The sequence below is a fragment of the Atractosteus spatula genome, chromosome 14, assembly GCF_055471065.1.
Source record: "Atractosteus spatula isolate fAtrSpa1 chromosome 14, fAtrSpa1.hap1, whole genome shotgun sequence".
NCBI lineage: Eukaryota > Metazoa > Chordata > Actinopteri > Semionotiformes > Lepisosteidae > Atractosteus > Atractosteus spatula.
In genome coordinates this window covers 17,376,022-17,391,993 of record NC_142719.1, presented here as the reverse complement: position 1 = coordinate 17,391,993, position 15,972 = coordinate 17,376,022, and the positions used below count along the sequence as shown (strand labels likewise).

At 47.6% G+C, this 15,972-nt stretch overlaps 1 protein-coding gene across 1 annotated transcript; it reads left to right on the top strand.

Moving 5' to 3' along the window:
- Positions 1–1,860: 1,860 nt before the first annotated feature.
- Positions 1,861–15,755, top strand: atg4da (autophagy related 4D, cysteine peptidase a). Its single transcript, XM_088933237.1, has 11 exons — positions 1,861–2,179; positions 5,587–5,839; positions 6,630–6,713; positions 7,409–7,582; positions 8,059–8,401; positions 9,160–9,224; positions 9,399–9,547; positions 10,158–10,236; positions 10,329–10,405; positions 11,331–11,450; positions 12,155–15,755. The coding sequence occupies exons 2-11, from the start codon at positions 5,599–5,601 to the stop codon at positions 12,332–12,334; spliced, it is 1,512 nt and encodes a 503-aa protein (XP_088789363.1). The 5' UTR covers positions 1,861–2,179; positions 5,587–5,598; the 3' UTR covers positions 12,335–15,755.
- Positions 15,756–15,972: the final 217 nt, after the last annotated feature.

Here is a 15,972-nt window from a genome sequence, read left to right as displayed (position 1 = left end):
GCATGGGAACAGTGGTCCAAGGCCCCAGAAGAACAGTCCAGCCTCTCTGTCCTCTGAAAACAGCTCCTGGCTGGTGAGTTGGTGCTCCAAAGTAAAGAAGCTATGTAAGGCTTGGAGAGACTCTTTTCCTGGGCGAATCCAGCCCCAGCAACCCCTTGCTCGGCTCGAGAAAGGACAATCACCCTTTTAAGAACGTTTGCAATAAAGTAGAGATGCAAAGGAAGAAGTACAGGTTTACTCTGTGCTGAAAAGAGAAAAGAAACGCAACATTTCGGCTCTGGAGCTTTCTTTGGGTGTCAGAAGAAGAAGAGTGTGGAAACGTTGCGTTTCTTTCTTCTCTTTTCGGCATGGAGTAAACCTTCAAGTTGGGAGTTCAGCTCCCAACTTGAACTATATAGTAGGAATCGTATGGTTTTGCTGGAGTGCGCACTCATTGTAAGATGTCTATTGTGGAATAAGATTTATTTTATTAGAAAAGAAATGTAGTTTTGGTTATCTGCCTCAATCCCAAGTGTGTCCTGAACAGCCCCCCCTTGATTTTTCCGAGTCCGACGTCAGGTGGGGGGAGATGGTGCCAGAGCCTTCCTCAGCTGCTCTCTGTAGACTCCCTGCTGTCCGAGTCCTCAACTGAGTCCAAGCCTGGAATTACTCTCGCAATCCTTCCATCTCCAGTCCTCTGAATTCTCCTGACTGGGGCGTTTTGAATTCAGGGGCTCGGGACTTGTTCTCAGGGCTGCTCTCTGAGCAACTGGCTGCATACAGACGGTCAGGTGTAGCGATGCATGGTGTATTCGCACCCTGGTCTGGAGCCCACACCCCACCCCACCCCTGGTCACAGGGAACACAGTTAAACCTGTCTTGCAACCCCACATGGCCACACAATCTGAACTGTGTGGCAATTAACAAGTGTCTGTGCCTGGAGCCTTGATCAGTGGGAAGCTTAAGAACAAGGAAAGACAAAAGCCCCCCATTACTGAGACCCTGGCCATCAAGATCCACATGGTCACTGACAGCTTTCATCCCACACCTTTTTTTTCACTCTCTGACAATAAGCCAGGCATCAGCAGCCTGTCTAAAGACCTTACAGAGGATCTTGGTTATTACTGTCTCTTCTGAAGGACAGAGCTCACTCAGATGGCACAGGGAGAGTCTGGACCTGAGACAGGAATATGACTCTGTCCTCCTTCTCCAGACCACACAGCTCCCTCAGCGAAGTTCTTGGGTATTTCCCAGTGGCCTTGGGTATAACACAGACCTTTTACCCCTGAACCTGATGTCCCACAATGCTGTTCACCTGCCAGCCCATGTTTGCGTGTTTCGTTTTTTTTTCAGCTGACTTATTTTTTATGCCCATATTTTCTTTTTTTTAAAACTTTTGATACCTTCAATATTTTTTATTATAAGTGACCAACTGTGTCCAATCTATCCATTTTAACATATTACATCTCTGTGATGATTTTTGTTGTAAAAAAAATGGAGTACCAGTCATTTGGGTTGTATAGGTAGTCAGACTCACGGGGAATACTTTCTTATGTACTGTATATATACATAGACACACACACTTCAGGAGGGCCTAATTTCGTTGTCTTCTGTTTTTTGCGACATGTAGCTACACATTAAACTACACTTCCCAGAAGGAAACAGATAAAACGTCGTGATCTTTTGTAGGTGAACTCAAAAGCGGTGATGATGGGGGATCATGGGTGGTGTTTATGGTCACATGAGCTCGAGGACCAATGGGAGACAGAATTTGAGCGTTCCATCGCGATAGACGTATCTTTACCCAATCAATAAAAGGTATGATTGTGCATTAGCCAATCCGAAAAAGCCATGGGCTGGACTTTCGGTTTTCGTCAGAGCAGGGGCTTGTTATAATTTCCGGAACAGTGAACATCTATCTTCTTCGCCACAGCGTTTACAAGAAAATTTCGAGTTCTGATGTTTTCGTGACTTAAACATTTGGACTCGGATAAGAAGCGTCAGTTATTAAGGATGCGAGTGTTGCACAGAAATAGGCTAAAATGATATTCTTTCTGCTTAGCTGTATTTTTAAAGAGTGATGATACTGACCAGCACTAAGATAAACAAAACAGTGTTTCGATCTTCCTGTCTTCAGCTGTTTTAAGTGGAAAGTTAACTTGTAAATGCTGTTTGCGACGATGGAGATCTGCAAATTTAGGTGAGAACTGTTCTATTTACGAATCTTTTGGATATCGGGGTACTTTTCTGTTAGACACTCTGCGGTTGTTGCATTGTATGTTTTGTTCCCTCATCGAGCCGAGATAGAACTAGATTTGAAATGTGTGATGGATTATACTGTGGTATTACATGCGTGCCTTTTAGCGAATTTGGACATTTGCAGTTAATACAATTCACGCACACGTTATGTGCTGCAGAACGAGTATAATTTTGTATCGATCTTGAATTGCATTTCCATTGTCAACTAAATTCCGAACTACAGCCTTCTGCTTGAATCAATGAAGAAGGATGAACACATTCTCAATTAGATTTGTGTGTTTTTTTTTCTTCAAGGGCTTGGGAAATCTTTAGATCTAGATTAGAGCTAGGGATGCGAACAAGCCTCTTAAGATCAGCAGCTTTGCTAAAACAATTTCAGTTCATCCCCACGATCGCTGCTCCACTCCGGTTTCTATTAACGTGCATTCTGGGGGGAAATGTCGGAATTCTCATTCGTATCACAGGTGACACCGTGCGCCCACTTTACTGCCCATAAATGGCTTCAGCCTAATAATAAAACTGGAGCTGGAATTCTATGCTGCTGGTCGTGTTGTGTACACGTTTCCGCAAGATGGTTAGTGGTGTGCCTGGAGTTGATTAATCTTTGCTCTCTTTGCACGGTGCGAGAGGAATTTTAGTTCTAGGTTAAAACATAAGCCGGCGATTTCTTCAGAGGGTTGGTATCTCTTTCTCCGGGGTCAGTCCAGTGATTCCGATAAACCACGTTGTCTAATCCGGGGTTGGTCTCTGGTAAAAGCTTTGTAGCCTGGAAGGTTTTGGGAGAAGAGAAACGTGGTGCTGTTTTAACCTCCCCTCCCCCTCCTTCTTCCGTGCCGAGTGCCTATATGCAGTGAATGAAAAGCCTAGCCTGTTCTTTTACTTCTGAATCCAGAATGTAAATAAGGAGCTCTCGAACCCGTTATGTTAATGGACTTACCTATTGTCTTCCTTATCCCTTGTCAGTGTTGGCTTAAGTGCCCCCAACTGATTGAATCAGTAGGTGATAAGGGAACAATGCCTCCTGTGACTTAATCTGGAGGGGCTGTGTTGTCTTGTACTTGGTCAGGGGTTGGATAATTTAATATAATTCTTTAAAATCAACAACACTATACATGTCCAAACTTGGTACACTGATCAACTGAATATACACCTATGACAAGACGGCTCAAGCACAAATAGAACTGAAAAATGGGATTAATTTGAATCGGCTTGCTTTTGTTTGCATGGCACAGTGGTCCACAGCACTGGCGCCCTGGGGTCAGTTCCTGGGGTACAGTCTGTGTGGGGTTTGCATGTTCTCTCCAGGTTTGTGTGGGTTCCCGTCGGGTGCTCCGGTTTCCACCTTCCACCCACAGTCCATACCATGATGGTAGTCTAGCTGGCTTCTGGGAAAATCGATACTGGTGTGTGTGTTTGTCTGCGTCTGCCATGCGATGGACTGGTGTCCTGTCCAGGGTGTTCCCCACCTTGTGTCTGCTTGCCAGGTTAGGCTCCAGTTCCCTTCTGACCCTGAATTGGGAAAAAGGGTTTTAGCGAATGGATGGGTGGATTCCTTTTTTTTTCTGCACGAAATGCACTAGAATACATGGGCGGAGAGTGAGATTGCTAAACAGTTGTATGCAATTGGCAGCCCACTGAACCTCTACAGGTGTGAACCTGGTCAGTTCCTGGATGGGAGACCTCCTGGGAAAGCGGAGGTTGCTGCCTAACGAGGTATTAGTCAGCCAATAGGGGGCGCTCACCGGTCCTAATGCCCCAGTATAGTGATGGGGACACTATACTGTAAAAAAAAAAAAAAGCACTGCCCTTCAGATGAGATGGTCAGGGAAAATCCCAGGGTGTTTCTCAGAAAGAGTAGTGGTATCCTGGCCAAACTTCCCCCTGTCCTTTACCAATCATGGCCTCCTAGTAATCCCCATCTCTGAATTGGCTTCATTATTCTCCACTGACAGCTGATGTGTGGGGAGTGTACTGGTGCACTTTGCTGTCATCACATCATCCATGTGGGGGCTGCACACTGGTGGTGGTGGAGGGGAGTCCAGAATCCAACGAGTAGAATGACCAGAAAAGTGCTATCTGAGTATAAGGAATTAGGTAGTATTATTGAGCTTTTCTGCTTCTGTAGTGAAATAGCCCCCATTGATTGAGCATTCCTCTTCTATGTGCCCTAGATTTCTATAGCAGGAAAGCATGTGCTTGGAGTTGAAAAGCCCTACTGTAATATACTATGTAATAGTAGGTTTATAGTCTACAAAATGTCACATGACGGCCTTTAGCAGAGCACAGGGACAGCTGAGGAGCTACACGGAGTACTTATTAGAGGAGGTGGTGTTGTAGAGAATGGTAGCTGCCCAGATTGATTTTACAATATCCTATAACTCCAGACACTGTCAAGTACAGAACCTGGGAAATGATACTTCCCAAACAGGGTTTGGGGTGTTTCTGGGAAGGGAAACAAAAAGCAGACTCCCAATTGCATAGCAGTGAGATCCATTTCGGGACTGTACGCAGTCCTTTGCAGGATGCAGTTTCTGGTGAAGCAGAATTTGAAAAGCTGTAGATTTGATCTGTTAAAGTGATTGACGTTTTTCAGCAAACCTTATCTAGTGCCTTTCAGGGAAAGTGTCCTTCACAAAGTGCTGAATGCCAAAGAGTTCGCACACCTAGGTATTAGCTGTTAAATGCCTTTTTTTCACTTGTCAGAATCCCCAATTGATTTACTGTTGTGACTGTTTGCCCAAGGTAAACTGCAGAGAGTATATTTAGACTGAATGGCCATCCAACCAAAAGTGAAACACTTGGTGTTTCTGAAAGATCAAACCCCATTGTGGTCGAGATCTTGTTCACAGGAAGTGTGGGTTCCACAGTTTTACAAGTGGGGGTGTGTGTAATTTTTGCTTTTTTTTCCCAGTCTCGTGCAAGTCCCGTGCCTTTTTTTTTTTGAAGGGCTGAATGTTCAGTGTTCCTCTTGGCCTCCAGCCTTTGCAAAGTCCTCTTCTGTGGTTAAAAGGGCTACGTTTTAGTTTCTGTTGTGCATGTCGCTAAATGACGGTCCTGTCACGGCCTGTTGTGCAATAGGCAGCCTCAATAGGACTCACTGTCTGTGTGCAAGTGTGTCGTGTTGTTTCTCCCGGGGCTACGTCTCGTGTTTCTTCAGTCTGAGAGCGGATTCCTACAAACCATGTCACGCGGTGCTTTCCTTGAGTGTTTCCTGGTATTCTTTTTCATCTACATCATGGCCTGTTCCACAAGAAATAAAAGAACTGATACCAGGGTGTTTTTTGGGTTAGGTGTGACTTTTTTTGTTAGTTGACCTGATTGCTCTTGCCCCCCCCCCCTTCCTGCCAGGGTGCGGAGACTATGAGAGTCCCCAAGACGGAAGACAGCCACGGACCCCCCACGAGCCACATCCCCGAGGCCATGAATTCGGTCTCTCCCAGCGCAGCACAGTACAGGGCCGGGGCCCAGCAGGAGGATTTGCTGCCCCCTGCTGGCAGGAGGCCGCCCCGCGACCCCAGGAACTACTTCGGGAACGATGAGCCGGATGAGGTGGACCGCCTCAAAGCCAAGCTGATGTCGGCCTGGAACAACGTCAAGTACGGTCAGTACAGCACGGGCAGGGCACCCAGCCCGGCTGCAGCAGGGATCTGTGACCCTGGCTCTCAATCAGAACAGAAGACAGGTTACACTTTGGTCCAGCCCATTGGTAGCTAGTTAATTCAATGACCTCTTGCAGCCTTTTCTTGAAGGAATCCAACGTATCTGCTTCAACAACATGGCTAGGTAGCTAGTTCCACACCCCCACCACTCTTTGTGTAAGAAAAAAAAGTCTCCCGCTCTTGGTTTTAAGCACACTTCTGCGCAGCTTCCACTTGTGCCCACATGTCAGTATGTCGAGCTCAGTGTCTTCACTGGACATGGTATTTGCTTCGCTTGTGGAAGTTGGGCTGGTTTTCCTGATTGTAATATTCTGCATTGGGAAGCTGGAAACAAAACCTGCTTTTCCTGTTACTGGAGGACTGTTGCTTCTCCAGAACCAGAGCTGCCAACATCTGGTTTAGAAAATAGTTTTTCTTTTCTTGAATTTTAGTTGCCCCATACGAGCAAAAAGAGATTGTCACGGAGCGCTGACCTAACAGAAGCAAGTGTTAAAATGGGATGTTGCGTTAAACTCTGTAGTGAAACAATAGCTGGCAGCTGAACGTTTTAATTACAGGGTGATGGATTTGTGTGGTCGGGCACAGACAACAGAGAGTCATATAGGCTGTAGGGTGATGGACCACACAAAAGATGGAACAGTTGGGAAAATGTGTGTTCCTAGCACCGGAGCTTCCTTGTGGCTTTCGTTGAGCTAAATCTCTCGTTTCTCTTCTTCTCCCCCCCTTCAACAGGGTGGTCAGTCAAAATGAAGACCAGTTTCAACAAGACCTCCCCCCTGATCCTGCTGGGCCGGATCTACGTGCTCAACGATGAAGGTATGTTCACGCCTGTCAGTGGAGGACACCACTTTGGATTGGCACCATTCTCCTGTGTGTTGGACAAGCGATATTGCGTTTCATTTATTTCGACAGCACATTGATCGTATTAACTGTCCAAGGTCTTGCATAGTATCTGAAAACACGGTGAGAAAGCGATATTGATGTGGGGAAGATTTAGATTAGCGGGGCGCACTGTTCTGAGGACTTCTGATTTCGGCCTATATAGTACCTATGTGTGCTGCCTGGTTTGATATATGTTGATGTGTAAATGACTGTGATGCAGCAATATGGGTAGAGTTGGTTTTGGGGCTGTGCTTTTTTAGGAATATTCTGTAGCAAACAGCTTTTGAATATATTTGAACCCAGCCCTGATTAACCATTGTTTCCTTTTAACATTTTTTTAACTTCTTATTAGCTGTAGCACAGCACACTGAGGTTTTTGTGTGCAGAAATGGCCCAGGGTTTTTAAAGTGTAGCCAGAAAGCTCTTGGGATTGTAGAATTACCCCAGTTTTTGCAAATTCCCAGGAGAACAACCTTAAGATCGCACAGGACCCTCCCCCCTGGTTTTGTAGAACCCCCCGAGCCGCTAGGCCCGGTAGAGATGTCCGATGGTAACCGCAGTAGCGGCGGTCTGGGTTGAGTGGCTGTACCGCGGGCGCCCCGTGACCCAGCTGTCCCTCTCCCTTGCAGACGAGGTGGAGCGCTTCCAGCGGGACTTCGTGTCGCGGCTGTGGCTGACCTACCGGCGGGAGTTCCCGCAGCTGGAGGGCTCGGTGTGGACCACGGACTGCGGCTGGGGCTGCATGCTGCGCAGCGGGCAGATGCTGCTGGCGCAGGGCCTGCTGGCACACCTGCTGCCCTCAGGTCAGTGAGCCTGCCCGGGCCAGCTCTTTCAGCAGGGAGTGATCAGGCAGTGTGAACAAATACCAGCTGTACTCCTGCGATGGGCTGTGAAGTACAAGTGCACGGCTGATTTTTATTCCAGTTGTTTTATTCCTGTGCACCGGGTCATGTCAGGAGGAATATGAAAGGATGCATGTAGATTCACAGTTTCCACATTCTAGCACAAAGGGGTAGAGAGAGGCAAATGCATGGATGCATTGATTTTAACTATTTGGCATTTGTGTTAAAATCTATAAATGCCAACATGTTAAACGAGGGATTTCTCCAAGGTTTACCTTGGAGCAAACTGTGCAGGCCGAGGCTCTGATCATCTGCAGAATCTAAGATTTTCTTCCCCTGGAAGAGCTCGGGATTCTCTCCTGTTGAGGTTCGGGCTGAGCCGAGTTACTGCAGGGGTGTCGGCCGCTTTAGCGTTAAATAATGGGGTGTCATTGCAGAGTGGACATGGCCGGGCGCCCATCAGCTGGCGGACGTTGACATGGAGGTGCTGAAGCCCCGCTCCCCCTCCCGCGGGGGGCTGTTTCCTGGCCCACCCCTCTCCCGGGCTCCCTGCCAGCCTCCCCGGGGGCACGGCAGCGGCGTGGAGGGGTCAGGGAGGAGGGCCCCCCTGGGGCACAGCCAGGACCTGCATTCCGAGGCTGTGCACCGCCAAGTGGTGTCCTGGTTCGGGGATCACCCTCACGCCCCTTTTGGGGTGCACCAGCTGGTGGAGCTGGGCAAGAGCTCAGGGAAGAAGGCGGGGGACTGGTATGGGCCCTCCATTGTGGCACACATCATCTGGTAAGAGCCAAGCTTTCACCCAGCTCTGCGCGGGCCGAGAGATCTGTGTGTGCTTCTATCAGCTGACATCAGTTTCTGGGGAAATGTTGCACTTGCTCACTTGTGCTGAGCAAACTTGCATGGACTTGACTCCAAGAGCCAAATCTTACGTTATTAATATTTCGTCAGGACCTTGACGCTGAATCAGACAAGCAAGCTTGCTTTTGTTTGTGATGTGTATTGTTACAGATGGTTATACTTGTGACATCTGCTACCCTCTTCAAATGCCAGTACCTGAATCCTAATAAAACACAACACAACCCTTATTGCTATTGTGATGTCAGACTAAGCTCTTTAATGGGATTGTTGGTTATCCCAGATGGCTGTATACATGTCTTATTCTGGCTAATTAATAGTTCTGCTTTGCTTTGAATAGTGGTTTCTGTGTACAGTCAGCTGATCATGGGAGGGGGTGGGGGGTTGATATCAAAACAGGTGCAGGTCTTTGTGCTGGTGCTCCCTGATACTTTCTTCTTTTGGTATGCAAAGGAGAGCCTCCTGCGGCACTTTAGTCGAAGGTCCGGGCTCGTTGCATGTTCCAGATAACTGTTTTAAACTACAGTGATGTCCCGACCTCTCCTGAAAGATTCATGCAGATTTTAACCTTGTATCTCTTTTCCCAAAAACTTCCATGACCAATTAAACCAACGCTGCTAGGAGGCCGTGTATAATCTAGAAGGAAGCTCATCTCTAAAGGGATTCCTCTTCTGTCTTTCCAGCAAAGCTGTTGCAAACGCCACAGATATCCGAAATCTGGCGGTGTATGTATCTCAGGACTGTACTGGTGAGTGCCCTGCGTTTTACCTTAACTTTCACAACCTCAAAACCCTGTACCTTATGTCTAGTTTGTTTAAGACTGGCCTGACTCCTGGTCACTGTGGAGTGATTAACAGTTTTGCAGCTGCAAGGCGATTGCCACAGGCCAGGGTTTGAGCTGTGCTGGTGTCTTTCTGCTCAGTGTACAAGGGCGACGTGGCGAGGCTGTGTGAGCAGGGCGTGACGGAGGGCCTGTCTGCACCCAGCCCCAGCTGGAAGTCGGTCATCATCCTGGTTCCTGTCCGCCTGGGGGGTGAGACTCTCAACCCAGTCTACACGGAGTGCGTCAAGGTACTGCTATTCCTTAACAGAGGCTCTGCGCCTGTCGCAGGGGGAGGTTCAAGTTCTTTACGGTCTTCAGTACCTTACAGTATTGAATACCCTGAGTGCAAGACCCCTGCCTCATGAATGGTGTGCTAATCTGTGGCAGGGGAACATGTGTTGACATGAATCTTCAGGCCTGTTTGCTCTTCCTGGGCAGCAGTGTGGATAGTGGTCAAGGCTCCAGGCTCTGGACCAGAGGGTCATGGATTCACACTCCAGGTGGTGGATGTTGCTGCTGTACCCAGATTTTTTCCAGCACTTGTAGCTCTTTAAAGGTCTAAAATCCAAAACCCATTCTCTTGTTTACATACAAATTTTGCAGCTTTAAACTATAGATCAATTTGGATGAAGTATCAACCAGAAGATTTTGATATTCAGTGACTTTTACGCAGCCAACACCTAAAATATGAGTGATTCCTGCCAGTGGAGGAATTCTGTATAGTGCCCTACGTCTCTGTGTGAATGGTTTCCTAGCCTATCTAAAGTGTTTTGCCATGTCTTGCAGTGAGCGATATAATTTGGAAATGTGAGCCCTGCTCATGACACCAGGAATGTCTCCCTTTCTCTCTCCTTGTAGAGCATTCTCAGTTTAGACTGCTGTATTGGAATCATTGGGGGGAAGCCCAAACACTCCCTCTACTTCATTGGGTTCCAAGGTAAGATGTGGAAAGAATATGGCACAATCTGAATTTTTGGCATCGCTGCATCTGTCTCTGACCATTCCTCCTGACCTTTTTCTGCTGGACAGATGAGCAGTTGCTGTATTTGGACCCGCACTACTGTCAAGCTGTTGTGGACGTCACTAGAGACCACTTCCCACTGGAGGTTAGAGCATTCCTAGTTCTTTTTAGGAACACTGTGCAGCCAAGGACCACTGTCGTTCTGCAGGGGGAAATCATTCATGCCCTCCTTCCCACTGCCTGCAGTGTGTAAGAGTCTGCGTCCTCGTGCTTATTAATAGTACTTTGTATGTGCGGAAGAGATGATTCCAAAAATGGGGAGCATTTTTAGCCAGTCCTCTCGCAATGCTTATTTCTATGGGCAGAACCAACACCAATCTATCCATCCGTCCATTTCATCCAGTTCAGGGTCGTGGGGGAGCTGGAGCCTATCCTGGCAAGTAACGGGCACAAGGCAGGGGACACTCTGGAAGGGATGCCAGTCCATTGCAGGGCACACAGACAAACAGTCACACCAGGGCCAGTTTGCTCATTAGTGAATTAATCTACCAGTAGGCCTTTGATATGTGGAAGGAAACCCATGCAAACCAAGGGAGAACATGCAGACTCCACACAGATAGCACCCTAGATCCAGAATTGAACCCAGGGCACCAGTGCTGCTCTTTTTGCGAACCACTGTGCCACCGTGCTGCCCTATTATTCATCTAACCATATTCCTGTAAGGCCTGACCTTAGAAATAAGCATTTAACTGATGTGACAGAATTGCTGGTGTTTACACAACCGGAGGATTAGGACGTTCATCCTGTTCAGCAACAGTGTGTGTGTTTAGAGCCATGCTTCACTGCTGTCGCTCAGCTGTTAACCCGACTGCTGTGGCGCTGAGGAGTATTAGTTAAGTCTCTGTTGAGAGGGCAAGACAGAGCTGTTGTACTCTTCAATAAGGTACCTCACTCGCATTCCTCCAGGTTGGATTTAGAAATGAGAACTTTTTCTCAAATCTTTAAAAAAAAATGATTAAGAAAATGTACTGACCCTATTTTCTCTCTCTCTCTCTTTGCCCCTCCCCCAGTCGTTTCACTGTAACTCCCCGCGGAAAATGAGCTTCAGCCGAATGGACCCCAGCTGTACCATAGGTTTCTACGCCAGGAGCAGGAAGGACTTTGAGTCTCTGTGTTCAGCTGTCACGGCTGTGAGTTTCCTGTTTGCTCCTTCCCAGCTGTTTTTCCTTTTTAACTGCTTCCAGATTGAGAGAGAATAATAGGGTGCCCCAATTTAGGACCTAATACAGCATACCCCCCGTTAATGAAGAGCAGATGTGCCAAGCTGAGACGCATCACTCCTCTAACCTCTAATTGTGGGGCACCGGTGCCTGATAGGCCGGTATCAAATAATGAAACCACTCCGACAGGTCGCACTGATGAGGGGGTGCGTCTTCTTGTCCCCCGATTCCTGTGTGGGTACGGGGATTGTTGCTTCCGAGTCCTCTTCAGGTGTGAAGGGGGAGAGACGGGAGAAGCAAAAAGCACAAGGGAGAGGAAGTGTCTCCAAATGAAGGGAGTGACTCCAAAAAGATGAAGGCCCAGGACATACGTGATGTAAATTATGCAGGAAAAGTAGTGGAAATGGAATTTTGTTGGTAAAAAATGAGTGGGAACCCTGCCTATGGAGAGCAGACACTTCACACAGGGGTTGTGAGACTATAGAATTCCTTGCCAAAGTCTTTGAAGGCCACCTTCAATTTTTTTAACTAAATCACACTTAAAACGTTTGCTTGCTAGAACCGATGCATTGTGCTGAGCTCCTTTCAGCTCTTGGTTTTAATTCTGCACCGTGTAATCTGGTGTGTTGCTGTGACCCGGACGTCCGCTCAGGATCCCCGTTTTTTCCATGCAGGCGCTGGCTTCCTCCCCCATGGAGAAGTACCCCATCTTCACCTTTGCAGAGGGGCAGAGCCAGGACTACGTGCTGGGAGAGCACGCCGGAATGCCCTCTGCGCACCGGGGCTGCATCCTGCCCGCGGGACACTTGTCCAGGACGCACGGGGGCAGCATGGATGACTTTGTCTTGTTGTGACCTCGCGGGGCGACCGCCGTGGAGCCGTGCGCGCCCCGTTCTTCAGATAATCCGGCCCACAGGGGCCGGCAGTCTCCTTCGGCCTCTTGTCCTTCTGCGAGCCGGTGGACTGGACAAGGAGACGTTTCTTGGGTCTTAATCGGCGGCTCATTGAGACACAGTTGTGCGATTCTCCCAGATGTTACAGCTCGCAAGGACTGGAGTCGCTAATCCTGGTTTTAGGGTCTTTTGTTTTTTTGTTTTTAATCGGCAACTTGAAAGGGTGGCGCCCCTTTAAATAGCCCAGCGTCCTACTTATCCATGCCATTGCAAGACTTTGATCCCTCCCCAGTTAATTGAAGCGGTCCTGAATGAACCAACCCCTTTGCTGACTACTCTTAAATTAAGGATCATGTGGAATAAGTACTTGTAACTGCATGGAGTGGAAGAACTGCTGGCTGTCTACATTTGTCCACTCTGCTATTGATTTCTCATGTGATAGTGTGCTCTGTACCACACGGCTGGTACCCAAATAGTTCCGGTGCTCTCAACTGCTGCATTGTTCTGTGGCCTACAGTGCCAGTTTGCAGTCATGAACTCTAGTTAGCTCACGTTAACACTAGCAGGAAATGTAAGGACGACTTCCTCAGTTGTACAGTCTAGAAGATGGGAGTCCAGATTTTGTTTTGCATCTTTTGGTGGTGTTTTTTTTTTTATTTCTTCAAAGCAAATTGTTCCGGGGATATGCTGGGCAGGTGCAGACGGCCGAGTTGGAAATGGGAACAACCTGTTCTGAAAGAAGGGCAGTTGTTCCCGAGTTGGGTTAGCGCTGAGCCCTGGGTATGCAAATCTAGCCGGTTTTCTTTTTTTAAAGACGTTTTTACAATCGGACAAAGTTCTTTCGTTAACTATGTGATTATATTTATATAACGGCAAAGGAGTTTTTAGTGATTGAAGATTGTCTTCTCGAATTGCTCCCCCTCTTGGAAGATGAATTCTGCATTGCACAGCTCCGTTTAACACTAATGCTTGGAAAGGTCCTGCACACACCCTTTGTGAGTAAAACCAAGTAACTCGGAGGCTGATGTTAGCAAAGTGACCTTTAGGCTTATAGTAAGAGGGCAAAAGATCTCAACAGTCACTGCTCCCCTCTGTGTGCTGTGAACAGAGGCCTTACCTGAAATTCACCTGCAAGCCAAAGTATCGAAGTGTGTTATCTAAGCAGAGAGTGGAGGATGCTGTTAAACTTGTCATCTTTTCAGGAAGTTGGATCCTTCCTGCATGGTAAGCGCAGATAATGGGGCGCTTAGCCATGGGGTTAAGCATTCCTCTCTTCAGGTAGAAAACAGGCCCACCTGTGTCGACAAGGTCCCAGTCCAGAAGACTCTCTAGTCTTTCCAAAATCCTCAGAGCTACTAAAGCCTGCTGCTGTGGGTCTTCAGCTGGTCCTGTCCTGGAGGACAGGCACATATTAGATCTTATAGCCTTCTTTAGAGCGCTGGCTCTTTAAGGGCTGCTAAAAGGTACTGCACTGCTGTAATTCAGTTGGCTCAAGAACTGAGTGGAAGACATGCAGACCTATTGAATTGGAATGGGGGACCCCAAACTGGTGTGGCAGATTGTGGCCTTTAAGGATCCTAATGCTGACTCCTGGCTCGTACAGCTGCAACACGTATTCCTCTGGCTTCTGCATTGTGGGATTATGCCCTGATCGGATACCCATGTTGAATATGTCGAGTCTAGGAATTACATCCTACCTCTCGGGCCAAACGAAACTGCCATCGCAAATATAGCCTGATGTGTATATTCGCGGGTCGTGTTTAGACTTCTGTCCAGACAAGCACCTTCCATGTGAATCTGGCCACACAGATCTTCTCCACTGGGTTTTCATCACAAATTGCACTCGGGTAATTTTGTTTCTGTGCTGTATAGTGGCCTGGTTCACCAGGTTGAAGCACTGAATTACAGTCCAGTCAGCAGAGCAGTACAGCAGTAGTCCCCCCTCTCTGCAGGCGCTGTCGCTTTCGCCGCCGCCGCCGCCCATGTCTGGATTTCAGCGGTCCTCTTTGTCTAGCAGCCTGCGCTTTCAGGTTTGCACCAGCAAGTTGAGCAGCGTGTTCAGATCCGTCCCTCTCCCGGTCAGCGTTTGTACAGTTTCCGTCGTGTCCGGAAGTGCTGCGTGTTCTGCGTTGACAGGTGCCAACGGAGAGCTTTGCGATTTCTTTCTACATCCCTAGCTCTTTGACACCCTCTCCTTGATCCCCCGCACTTCTGGTTTTAAGAGTTTTTGTCGGCACCTTTCTGACTGGGCTTGGCACACTAACTTGAGGGGGTGGATGGTTAAGTCACCCCGTCTTCATAGCTATACAGTCTGGGCTGGCTCTGTCAGGCATTGTCTGTAGTGTGGGGTCGAGGCCTTTCTAATATACAGCCCTGAACCTTACGTGCGAAGTCAGCATTAGCCTTCCTATGAAGGGTTATTCATCTGACACGGCCCATCTTTTCGGCGGACGGGGCGGCTCTGCTCACGCTGCTGGCTCGAAAGCAGGCGCCCGCTCTGGGGCACTCTAAGCAACGAGTGTGGGGTGATGGAGAGACCCCCCCCGTTCCTTTTCCTTGTGACGGGGGGGGTCTTGCTGGTGGCAGTGGATCCTGGCCTAGGTCGTTGTATGCATCAGTGCTTTGCTAGCACGCGCTCTCCTGCCAGGAAAAACCAAAAATCCCCAGTGCAGGGTTGAAGTGCAGGTGCTGAGCTCCCATAGCTTTGCCTTTTCCTGGTCATGGAGAAGCTCTGGTCCTGCAGCTCTAGTTCGAGTACCATATTGCCTGCAGTTACTATGCACCATTCATTTATTGGGCCTAAAATATTTGAGACAAAAGAGCAACCGAAAGACCACTGTTGAGGACCATAGCAAATCAGTGCTAATGTAACGCTTGGCCACATCTGTTTGCTTTCTTTTCCTAGCAGCTATGTTTCTGGAGTCTATTGTTTCTTCCCTCTGCATGGTGGAGGAAGATCCAAGATGTCATTCCAGCCACAAACCCACACAACAGGCCATGCACAACCCAATCGTCACGCCCGACTTTGTATCGGGAGAATAGTCCCTGATGCGTATCTACTGTGTGAATTATCTGACTCCAGGGTTGGACCCCTGCTGTGTAATGCAGTTTTCTACCTGGGGATTGTACATTTTTTTTAAAAAAAACAACTTTATGTACTGTGTATATTTGAACACTTCTGTTTAAATCAATGTTTAAAGTTAGGAACATTTTTTTTCCCCAAACAAAATCATCAGGTCTAGTTCTCCTTGCATTCAGATTTATTGTACTTAAAAAGATTCTGAAAGCAAACTAATCCTCTTCCTGTGTCTTTGCACTGAAGAGTTTGCACAAAACATGCTGAAAAACAATAAATTGTTTTTTTTTTAAAAGAAGAAACAAATTTACAACGGAGTCTGCTCATTTTCTTTAATTGCCTTTTCTTGATTTACCCCTATATTAATGGGGAAAAATGAAGAACTGTAGGGTGGGTTTCTGTGAATTTTATTGAAAATCTCTCCCCAGTGAGATGTACATAGGGTGGCTTCAATTAACAGTACAGTAGGGAGTGTGATAATAAATTAAAGGTTTAATGATAGAAACCAATGCAAATACACAGG

Excerpts from the sequence above, each read along its gene's own strand:
- atg4da (XM_088933237.1), top strand. The coding sequence starts at position 5,599 with ATGAGAGTCCCCAAGACGGAAGACAGCCACGGACCCCCCACGAGCCAC. Across the intron at positions 5,840-6,629 it reads CTGGAACAACGTCAAGTACG|GGTGGTCAGTCAAAATGAAG; the intron begins GTCAGTACAGCA and ends CCCCTTCAACAG. Across the intron at positions 9,225-9,398 it reads TGTATCTCAGGACTGTACTG|TGTACAAGGGCGACGTGGCG; the intron begins GTGAGTGCCCTG and ends CTTTCTGCTCAG.